At 39.2% G+C, this 11,743-nt stretch overlaps 1 protein-coding gene across 1 annotated transcript in view; it reads left to right on the top strand.

Annotated features, from left to right (window-relative positions):
- Window positions 1-1,395: 1,395 nt before the first annotated feature.
- The window catches only part of mcf2lb (mcf.2 cell line derived transforming sequence-like b), a gene marked incomplete at its 5' end in the record, with an annotated part of 35,262 nt that continues 24,914 nt past the window's right edge, over window positions 1,396-11,743 (top strand). Inside the window, one exon of the mRNA XM_079254123.1 lies at window positions 1,396-1,552. Within this exon, the coding sequence (XP_079110249.1) occupies window positions 1,396-1,552 (157 nt within the window). The remainder of the gene's footprint in view (window positions 1,553-11,743) is intronic.

The raw sequence follows: 11,743 nt of genomic DNA, 5'->3' as shown, positions 1-11,743 counted from the left end.
GTAGAAATTAATTTAGTTTAGACAGCAGTTTAGTTTAGTTCAGCAGTCTGTTTATAGACTGATTTAAAAAATTAATCACTCAATTACTGACACAGTTTAGTGATTTTTGATAATCTGATTGATATATTAAATTTTTAATCCAATGTCGCTCCAAAGAGGAAATGACACCCTGGCATGAATTAGCCTGGAGCCTCCTGCAAAATATGTCAGACCACCAGCATCTTTAATGCAAACACATTAACAGTTATAGTTTTGTAAAATAAGTGTTACTTGCTTGTTTGAATAGTGGTAAGTTTTTTTTTTTGTTTTTATTTTTTTTTTTTTTTTGGGGGGGGGGTAAAGATTTCATAAAGAAGGGCTTTTTGTATGATCTTTTACTTATATATATTCTTTCCTCAGTCCTTGCTTCAACACATGCATTGTGGGGCACAGGAAGGGTCATTGAATAGGGAACTGATCTTGTGTGTCTCATCCCTGCAGTTGCCTCATCAGTATGTTAGTGCAGCTCCTGTTCCAACACTGTGCAAGCCTCCTTTTGCCTGCTTGCTGAAACTCACACAAAACACACAAACTTTTAAAGCCTGCTAGAGAATGAACCCCTCTCTTCCACAAAGGAGGAGTTGTTTCTATTTTTTTTTCTCCCTCAGTAGCTGAAGACATGTTGACAACTTCTAAACTTCATTGGAGATTTAGTTTTTTTCTTTTTTTTTTTTTGTTCATTTGTTCATATTTTGCAGTTGATGGGTTTCAGCTACTTTCCTGCTTATTGCATTTTAACCAGGACTTTTGTGAATTGCAGGGCTGAGAGATTCAGAGAGGGAAGGAAAAGGCAGATTAGTTTAGGAGTGGAGGAATATAATTAGCCCGAGTAGCAGAAGGGGATTTGTGCTCCACCGGCTGCCCTCTGCTTCTGTTGCACTCCACCCTCCTTCTGTATTGTAAAAAGAAAACCTTCGCTTCTCTTAACTGTCAGTAGTTACACTTGCGACAAGATATGTGTGTGTTCATCAGAGTGATGGTGTGTGAGCAGAGCTGAGCCCATTCTCACCTCTACAGCGAGCTGTGTTTCTTGTAGAGGTTAAAGGGACAGTGACTCAGCTTTTTGTGCTTCCTGCCTGTTTTGGACTGTGCTGTTTTCCCTAGTCCCTAATGTGGCACTGCAGAGGACACTGGACTTGTTTTGTATGCATTCATTGCAGAAATTTCCTCACAGGATGCATGTAAGAGCAAGTCATTTTGGTCCTGAGTGACTGGCAAATTATGATACAGAAGGATCCTTTATATGTTTTCATTTGGAAGCTGCGTTTTGGAGTCTGTTAAAGTGTTCAGCGCTGCAGCGAGGGGTCTCCCTGGATGACAGTTTGTTTGAGTGTGTGAGACCAGCACCTGGCTCTCATGTCTCTTCATGAGTTTTTGCGGGAGGGTGGAGAGGCGTCCTACCGGCTCGTGAACCGCCTCAGTAATCTGATCCAGAATTTTGACATCTCTGGACTGGGCTCTCCCTTCCCTTTCAATCCTGCCAGCCGCAAGAACTCCTGGAAGGACTGGGATGGTAAGACTGTGTGTGTGTGTGTGTGTGTGTGTGTGTGCGTATGCATATTTGCATTTCATTCTTTATTAGCAACTTTCCTGCACTGATAAGTGATGTGTATGATACTACACATCACTGTTTATGCGCAGACATGTGTGTGTATTTATGCATAATATATTCCTTTTTTAAGCTCTGACCAAAGCACTGCAGGGCATTCTGCCCAGACCCTCACAGTGTTTCCTGTGAGTCCCCCTTGTTCTCCATGGGGCTGTAAGTGTGTGTGTGTGTGTGAGTGTGACTGTGCAGCTTAAACAGCCACTTGGGTTTCCAACTTACAGATCTCTGCAGCTGCACTGACATTTTTCTGCTGCAGCAAGGGATTCCTTGAGAAATGCAGCAACTGCAGCATGCAGCACTTTTCAAGCAGAGGACCTAGCACAGATAGGAGCTGCGGATTTAAGATGCAAGCATTTTTATATTTTAATAATGACATTGTCTCCTCCTTGAAGTGTTTCATTTAGCAACTATTTTTTGAAAGAATTGCTGACATGCAGTGGGAAAGAATGGTAAGGAAATCAAGGAAGAGTGCACCTGAATTGGATAAAGGAATACCAATGGTACCACTTAAACCACGTGAGTCAGGGGACTTATGCATGGTCTTTTTTTAATCTTTGGTTATGTTTTTTTTATGTAAGAGAATGGTTTGGTCAGAGAATGGTCTGTTTATAGATCTAAGAGCTATTTCCTCCAGCTTGCTGCATGGTAAAATGTGAAATATTTCTAAAACACCCAGATCTTTCTTGAAGATTGCAGACTCTTGTTTTTTCTTAGGGAAAAAAAACCCGCTATGGCTACCCTGCATTTATAGATTTCTTCTGTGTCAGCATATATATGGTACCGCAATGCAAATGGTATGGGCTTCTCGTCTAGTTTTTTGTTGCTGAAACTGCATGATTTCAAGGGAAAGTTTTCTTTTCCATCCAGCTCTGGCAAAGTCATTAGCCATAAGGAGAATGCAAGAGAAAGATCACTGTGACACTCTGTATCAGAAGAACTTTGATAACTTTACAAATCAAATAAGAGAATAGACGTGTGGAAATATTTCTTTTTTTGTGGGATTTTTTACATTTGGTGCTCGTTTATTCAGCTTCCTCTTCTTTTGTACATTGTTTAATGATCTATACATGTAAAGCAGCTTGTTACCTTGGCTGAGGTCTAAAAAGCGTTAAAAAATTAGCTTCTTATTCACAAAAAGTTTTTTATATAGTCACACACACTTACATACTAATGAGCTATGTGGGCTTAAGCGTATTTTTGAAAGAGCTTGAGATTTACTAACCTTCTGATTGGTTGATGATCCTATTTCATAACAGTCGGTGGTACGCTTTTTATAAAATAATTGCATGTTTGAAAACATTAGAAATGGAATTTGAAATGGAATATTAGATGGAATAAAGAAAAATTGACAGTTTAGTTAAATACACATTTTTTACACTGTTAAACCTGCAGCTTTGCTCCCCATGAGGCAAAAATCTGTAGTATAATCCTGTTATTCTACCCCACCTGCGGGCTGCAGCCATTGCTGGGACAATTCTGGTCTTCATAGATGTAAGAAAAAAGAATGTTGTAATCATATCCAGGTGTGTAAGTGTCTCCAATGTTCTGAGTTTATATTCCTGATTTAGAAAAGCTTCAAAATTCAGTTATCTAAATGAATACATATTAAATTTAGGGTGTTTTACTAATAGTCATCTCTTAACATCTCAAATAAAAATGAGGTTATAACACCTTCCACTGGTATCATAGATAAAAAAAACAACAGGGAATGTGTTTATTTTCTATTTGATGATTCCAGAAATGGGACAACGCATCTCTTCACTGATTACTCTCATCTTAACTTTTGTTACACTTTTAGTCATTGGAAATTTGAAACTGGGCAACATTTGTCAATCACACAAACAATTTGTGCAGTAATAAAATTTTACTGTTGCTGAAGTAGAATTAATCTTTTGTTGATATTTCTCTTATAAAACGAGAGTTCAACACTGTGTTGTGACAGTATTTATAGCTGTTAACATGCCAATATATAATATATTGTTTCTTTGCAGATAAACTTTCATATTAACTTTATAAGTGAGCTCAGGGTTGTTTGTCTCTGTGTGGCCCTGCGATGGACTGGCGAGCATGGTGTACCCTGTCTTTCACCCAAAGACTGCTGGGATAGCGACCCTTAATTGGACTAAGCGGTTAGGACAACGAATACATGAATAAAGTGAGCTCAAGCAAGCTGTGTCTCTTTGATGCTTGTTGGTTAATTCTTTCTTTTCTCATTTATTTGTTTCGCTCCTCATCAAAAGGCTTTAGCTTTTATCTCAACATTTATTATACAGATAATCTCATGAAGTCCTTGGTAAAATAACAAGAATATATTTTAATTGTTGTGCTCTGCAAATGACAATCATAAAACACAAGTATAGCCATGCAGACACAAGTTTTCATACCAACGCAGCCCAAATATATTTCATCTATAAATAGATAAGAGCATGATTAGGAGACAGAATGATGTTTTTTAAATTACTGACATGGATCTTTTTTAGAACTCAATGAAATTGAATCTAAATTGACGTATTCTGCCAAGGAACAGTGTCTGTCTTTGAGAGGTCTCATTAGAATTGAGTCTTTCACTGAGTTTGTAAGAATAGGTTCTTTTCAGTGGAGTATAAACAAGAATAGAGGCTTTCAATTGATGGTCACTGGTTAAATGGGGATGCAGGCCGTGTTTGAATGGGCTGGTCAGAATGGAGGCTTTGTACTTTTGGTGCACATCTCATGAGATAAGGCAGAAAGGGGTCCCGAGTTCTGTTGGCTCAGGTAAATTAGCACCAGAAGCTGCAGTAGTTGTGACATACTGGGATGTATTGCAAAACATTTATTCCCTTTCTGGCCATAAAGAACCATGACTGGATGTTAAAGGTCAGAACCAGCCCGCATGAACAGGTTTAAGGCATTGTGCTTTTTAGGGGACAGGTAAAAATAGTTTGTTGAGGAGGGAGGGTGGGGTCCACCACTACACTGTAGCTTTTGTATACAGAGAAGGTAACCTGAGGTTGGAATAGGAAGTGCTCTCAGTTACTGACTGATATCTGCAGGCAGTGGAACACCTGCAGCCTGGCAGCAGGTTAGAGGCTGGATGGGAAGTTTAGAGGAAGGTGGAGTCAGTATAAGAGGGAAGTTTTTAGTGTTTATGTGTGTGTCTGTGCACAGCTTCGTGAAACTAATATTGCATGATAGGGCTGAACAAGACTGTAGCAGAAAGATGGGAGGAGAGGAGATGGCAGACTCAGGGTTTTACATGGAGGAAAACTCAGTGCCGTGTCTCGCAGGGCAGATGACTGTAGGTTCAGATGGACATTCAGATGGAGAGGAGTTGGACTGGTTTGCAGTTACGGGACACTCAGACCTTCTGCTTACTAATAAGGTACAAAGAGATGAGACTTCTGGAGAAGATGAAGGGAGATATACTGAGGAAGATGATGTAGCTGCTGATTCAGTATCATTGGAGAATGGAAAGACTGAAGATAAAAGTTATGTCGAGATGGAAAATCAAGCTGAGATCAAAGAAGAAAAGATGGAGAAATTGGATGACTGTTTGATTCCAAGAGAGGAGAGTTGGGGTCATTTTCGAATATCTCTTAAGGAGGTGGAGAGTTACTACAGATTTACTCGTCGCTGCCACTGGCTCTGTGGTAGGTGTCAGATTATTATTTTACTCTTTTATGCCTGTATTGACTGAAAAAGTAATAGTTTTCTGAACTTTCTCGTTATTCCAGAAACGTATTGTTAGTTTGGGAGTATTTTTGGTATTCTGCACCATTTGCCGTTTTACGTTTCTGTGGGGAAAAAAAACTTGATTTTTCCATCCCTTCAGTTCTGTTAATCCTGCTTCCTTGATCATATGATTTCTCTGTTCATCAGCACAGTTATTAACCATTACCATTACCTTGGATATTATCTTTCTGAACTGTCATGTGAGCCCTTTCACCTCTTGGCTTCCTTCATTTTGCATGAACACACTCATCGCTTCTCAACCATTTACTTAATCTGTGTTTCTAGTCCTCCTACATGGCTATGACCTTAAGCCCCTTATTAATGCCCTCCCCCAACCTTCCTGATCCCAGCCCATTTAACCCCAAATCTGTTCGGTTCATTATTTAATCTTTAACATATTTTATTCATTTCATTTCTATTACTTATTGCCCTCTGCTCGCCTTCCCATTTGCATACCACTCACTGTACAATGACTCAGTCAAACCTTAAGGAAATCTCTTCATATTCAGGTGGTCAAATGACAAGGCAAATACACCACACAAAACCTGTTTCTCACTCTTGGCAACATTATAAAAGGAAGTGATACTTGATGTCAGAAAGGAGGTCAGATGTCTTCTTTGTATTATCAAAATATAATAAAAGAATTTCTCTCTGTGATTAAGGAATGCTATAAATCTAGACAAGCAGGAAAACTGTTGCTGTATTTAATCTTTATTTAGATACTGAACATATCACTGGTCATCTGTTTCTGAGCAGCTCTGGTCTTTGATGGCCAGTGTCCTGCATGTATTGAATTTTTCCCTACTGCTGCACAACCGATTCAAATAAAACTGATCTCCAGCAGCTTGTTAAGTTTTGCCCAAGTCTGTGAATATCCCATCCATTTGAACTGGAGCATGTTGCAGTCGAGAAACATTCCACACCTGCCAAGCACTGGCCCTTGGGAACTGGAGTTGGTGAAGTTGGACACATTGCAGAACAAAAACAAAGCTTGAAATCAAAGAAAATGCATTTCTATTATTGCTGTCCTTACATAAAATGAGGAACTGCTACATTTAAACAGTAACAGAAATACTTTTCAAACAGTATCCTGGAAAATTATTTCTGCTCCTGCGTGTTACCTTTGTGTTAGCACCACTCTTCCACAGTTGTAACAACAAAGTGCAGAGTCCTGCAGCTGGACTCTTGCTGTTTCTTGGGCATCTATTTAGGACTGGAAGAGCAGTTGTCTATCACCTGGAACAATGAGAGATAGAGTCCAGGTTTCCCCTAACTATGAGCCGAAGTGTCCTAAGGCAAGACACTGAACCCCAAGTTGCCCCCTGATGTGCCCATCGGGGTATGTAAGTCGCTTTGGATAAAAGCGTCTGCTTAATGACTATAGAATAGAGACAGCATGTTAACTAATTGTTGGAACATTTTTTAGTCTCAGTATTTGTTGTTATTGCATATATGCCCTATAGAATAATGTTACATTGCATAAGACAAGAAGAGGAGATGAGTAGATCTTGTTACTTCTCTAACATTAATAGCACTACGCTGCTCTATTGTTTAGGTCTTTTTGTATCCTTTTTTTTTTTTTTTGGTCTCTCTAGCACGGAGAACCAAGAATTCAGTCTAGTGGTCAAGTCTTTGTAATCTGTGTCAGTAGTGACAGGAGGTCCAGGTGTGGAACTGTGACCCACTAATGTTTGACCCATCAGCCACAAACTTGAGCGTGAGTGGACACTAATCTCAATCGTTAAGTCTCACAAAGCACATTAACGCCTCAACCAGCAGGTGGTATGAATGCTGGTTTGTTTATGTACATTTTGTTGTGTTGGAATCAGTTGGTTTGGCTTGTTCAGAGTTAGCTTTTTCTAAGCAGGAAGAATTGATTTATCACATAAAAGGCAGAAGACTTGCTGTAATAAAATAAAAAAGAAAGAAGCTGTATAGCTGAAATAGAATGACTGCCTTGGAGTATCATGATGATCAAACACTAAATACTGATGTTTTCAACTTTTTCATTAAATAAATGCAGGTAGTAAAGTGTAAATATTACCACCAAAAGTAATGAGCCCTCATTAGAGCCTTACATATTCATCTTTCTATAAAGATGTCTATTGTTGTGCTGTGTTACATATACATCCTTTTCTCTCATCAGAGTATTATGATATCACTTACATCTGTTGGTGAGGATGCAGAGAAAGTCTGGAAAAGAAACTGGAGTAGTTTCGCTGCGTACCATTTTGTGAAACATAGTAGCTTTTGATATACGAGATCACTAGAGGGGCTTTTCTGCTTGTAGAAGATGGTGAGTGGATTTTTGCACGAGTGAGGGAAATGAAAAAAATATGATGGTGAAAAGGGACTGAAACTGAAATTAGAGGGGATTTTTCAGTAACAGAATAGCCTCCTTCTGACCTGGATGGGGGTGGGTTTGTTTTGATGTGATATGCGTGGGAGTTTCTTTGGGCAGGGTGTGGCTGACTAAGTAAGCGAAGCCTGATCAGAGAGGGGAAACTGATGGAGGTCTCTTTGTGCACTTGAGTACATAAGAACCATGTGAGAGGCTTTAAGCACTTTGCAGTTGGTGAGACAGCTGCAGCTTTGTGGCAAAAGCCCTGAGGTAATGCTGACCTTTATCAGCATCAACATTGCTTTACCGAGTAACAAAATGTTAAATATCTAGCTTTTCATCAGTGGCCATTCTACTTGCCTGGCTTCTTTGGTGCCTGTGTGAGCAGACTTGCTGAAGGTTAATTTCAGAGACAAGAGGAAAAGGAAGGAGTTCCTGATCAATACCTGTTAACAGCAGAGACCACTGGGAAATTGTCAAATTAGACACTGAAGCAGAATGTTTCATTCCCTGTAGGTCTTGCAAAAAAAGAAGGCGTGAAAACGATTTTTGTCTACACTGAGATTGTTAACAACAACAACAAAACAAGAAGAGGCAGGCGCTGTCTGTAAGAGTGTGTGATCAGTAATGTTTTTCTGGGCATGAAGGCCTTCTGATTTAGAGTAAGTGGGCAAGTGCAGTATTTGGCAGATAAACAGTAAAAAGAAAAAAGAAGAAAAATATAGAATCTTTCTTTTTTTTCACTGTGTGCATGTGATTTAATCTCACCTCAGGTAAGAATGTAAACCTGTTAATTTCAGGTTTGTAGCTGTCTATATAACTATGTTACAAGATACATTTTAATGAAACAGTTTGAGGGCCGGCAGACAGATAGTGTAATCTGGGTGTCAACCTGGAGATCTCCTGCTGTCGTAGTACGTTTAAAACCACCTGCCTCTGTAAACAGAAGCTGCATCTCTGGCTGTATGTTTGGGGACCACTGCATCATGCTGCATGAATAATTTCTTATTTCATGTGAAGGATAAGTATATTTAGGAGGTCTAATGAGGACTCTAACAAACAGGATTTATGTGCTGCTGTTCTTCATTTTTGCTTTTTTTGTAGTTCTAGCTTATGAACAGCATTTACTTGTTTTGGATCTAATGATTAAAAGTTGTGATGTTTTGCATACATTTTGTATCTGAAATGTGACTGTGTTGATTTGATCCAAAAGCCTTATCTTTTTTACACGAGTGGAAATGCTTCCACAGTCTACAGATCTGATATTTCATGTCCAGGTATCAAACACCTAAATGATTGTTTTTTTTTTGTTTGTTTGTTTTTTTGTCTGTTACTTTTTATCAGTTTACAAGCTATATGTCTATACAAGCTATATGTCTAAAAATGTCTAAAAAAAAATGGCTGCTCTTCAGTAAAGTCCACAAATTGTGTTCATATTCACAAAAACAAATTTGGACACGTTCAGTCAACAAAGCTATAGGAATAATAATGGATAACATTCATCATCACATCACTTCATTTTTGGAAATTTATGGAGACAGGGACAGTGTTGGATAAAGGGACAAGTGGAAGATCAAGAACATCAGAGGAAAACTAGTGGTGTATAACATGAGACCTAAAAATGACTGAAATATCTGTAACATTGTAAGTTCCAGAGTCATCTATTCATTTGCTTTTTTAATAAACTTGTTCAATTTTAAATGATTTCATGAGCACCTTGTATAGCAGACAGGTTTTCCTCTGTTAACATGGAAGGTTTGGACAAACCCAGTCACTGGTGGAGTTTGTTGTGAATGTTTTTGGGTTTTTTTTTGTTTTTTTACAACAATGCTATTCACTCTCCATTTCTGTTGGTCTATATTTTCCACCATGCATTTTCCACTGGTATGTAGATGATACATAAATATACTGCCTTTTAATCTTGAGGAGTCCACAAGATTTATTATGTGTGACGCCAATTATGACCATTATTGCTCAAGCAATTAGCCTTCAGTTAATGTTATGTCAGTGTAGGATGCCCTTTCTTTTCTTGTAGCAGTTAAAAGTCTGGACAAGACAGGTCCTACCAGTGGTGGACAAGTCAAAAGATTCTGGCGGATACCAAAGAATATGCAGTTACAATAATCCAACACTGGAACAATTCAGCTGATGATCACTTTTTTAAAGTAATCTGTCAATACTAGATCAGAATTCATGATCTGAGTTAGAACATTGTTAATCACTCAAAGATGTATGGAAAGCCAAAATATTAAAAACACCTCAAAACTCCTATAATTTAGCTTGATAAATTTATTAGCCTTCCAGCATTTTACCTCCTGAAGGATGGATGTGACAGATATTTCTGATTCAGAAAGGCATTTAGCTGCAAAGAACAAAGCTTCGTATTGAATGCTGCAGTGACGTGATGGCTCAGCATCTTTTACCTGGAGAGAGTTAAGCAAACAAAGCAAAATGATTGTAAAATGTCAACGTTGCTCTTAATTAATACTCAAAAAATTATTTGCATCCACAGGAACCCTTGTGCTCCTACAGCTTTATGATCTCTAGATTTTCTTTTTCATTTATTTGTTCATTCGTTCATTCTTACTTATACTTTAAAAACTTTATCTTGTCTAAACTTTAATGCAGCACCATAATTTAGTTTGTGGATAGTTGTTAGGTTCTTGGGGAATTTATTTTGTTGACTGTTCTTCAGGTTTTTAGCCTTAAGAACTTGGGTGAGCTTTAATTAACTTTAAAAAGAAAATGTTCTGTCTTGAGATGCAGTCTTTTTACTTTAGTGATGAAAACACATTTGAATCCCAATTTAGCCGAGCAGAGATCAAATTTGCAGCAATTTTGAGGCATGCATTTAGCAGATGTGGACGGTAACAGAGAAACTCTTTTCTTTTTTTAGTTTGATCTAAAATTGTGTTATGGAGTTACCACAATGTTGTTTTAATTAAAATGCAAAATATTAACACTAATAGTATATAGTAGGTTGTTGAAGTAGTATTTAACACTTTTTCTTTTTGATGTTATTTTCCCACTGCCTCTTCATTCTGATTTTGCTAATAAAATCTAACAAAAACAAAATGATACTATAAAAGCGCAAGGAAGGAGCAGACATCTGCCAAGCAGTTAATTTCTACCCATATTATCATTCCCACCTGTCCTACATTCATTTTATGTGTTTACATATAAGTGAAGTCTTGCCTCAAGTGGAGGAGTTTAAATATCTCGGGGTCTTGCTCACGAGTGAGGGAAGAATGGAGCGTGAGTTCAAGAGACGGATCTGTGGGGCGTCTGCAGTAATGCGGACTCTGCGCTGGTCTTTCGTGGTGAAGAAGGAGCTGAGCCAGAAGGCGAAGCTCTCGATTTACCAGTCGATCTACGTTCCTACCCTCACCGATGGGCATGAGCTGTGGGTCGTGACCGAAAGAACGAGATCTCATATACAGGCGGCTGAAATGAGTTTCCTCCGCAGGCTGGTCGGGCATTTCCTTAGAGATAGGGTGAGAAGCTCAGTCATCCGGGACGGGCTCAGAGTAGAGCCGCTGCTCCTCCACATCGAGAGGAGCCAGTGAAGGTGGATCGGGCATCTGGTCAGGATGCCTCCTGGACCTCCCTGGTGAGGTGTTCCAGGCACATCCCTCCTGGAGGAGACCCCGGGGAAGACCCAGGACACGCTGGAGGGATTATATCTCTCAGCTGGCCTGGGAACGCCTTGGGATCCCCCCCCCCCCCCCCCCCCCCCCCCCCCTTGTGAGGGAAGTCTGGGCTTTCCTGCTTAGGCTGCTGCCCCCTAGACCCGACCCCAGATGAGCGGCAGAAGATGGATGGATAAAATCTCAGGGGAAAAGATTACATGCCTTCTAACTTTGAATGCTTAACAAATAAAGAGGTTTAAATTACTGAGTACACAACCTTCAGTTTGGCTCTTGATAGGATCAAAATCTCCAACTGTGGGAATGAACTTTTAATGTGATTATAACCATCCTGATGAGAGGGAGCATGGAGGCACTGTATAGTTGTTAGCAACACTAGCAACACATATGATGTTT

Source organism: Telmatherina bonti (genome assembly GCF_933228915.1).
Source record: "Telmatherina bonti genome assembly, chromosome: 15".
NCBI classification, from domain to species: Eukaryota; Metazoa; Chordata; class Actinopteri; order Atheriniformes; family Telmatherinidae; genus Telmatherina; species Telmatherina bonti.
This window is presented reverse-complemented; position numbering and strand designations above follow the sequence as displayed.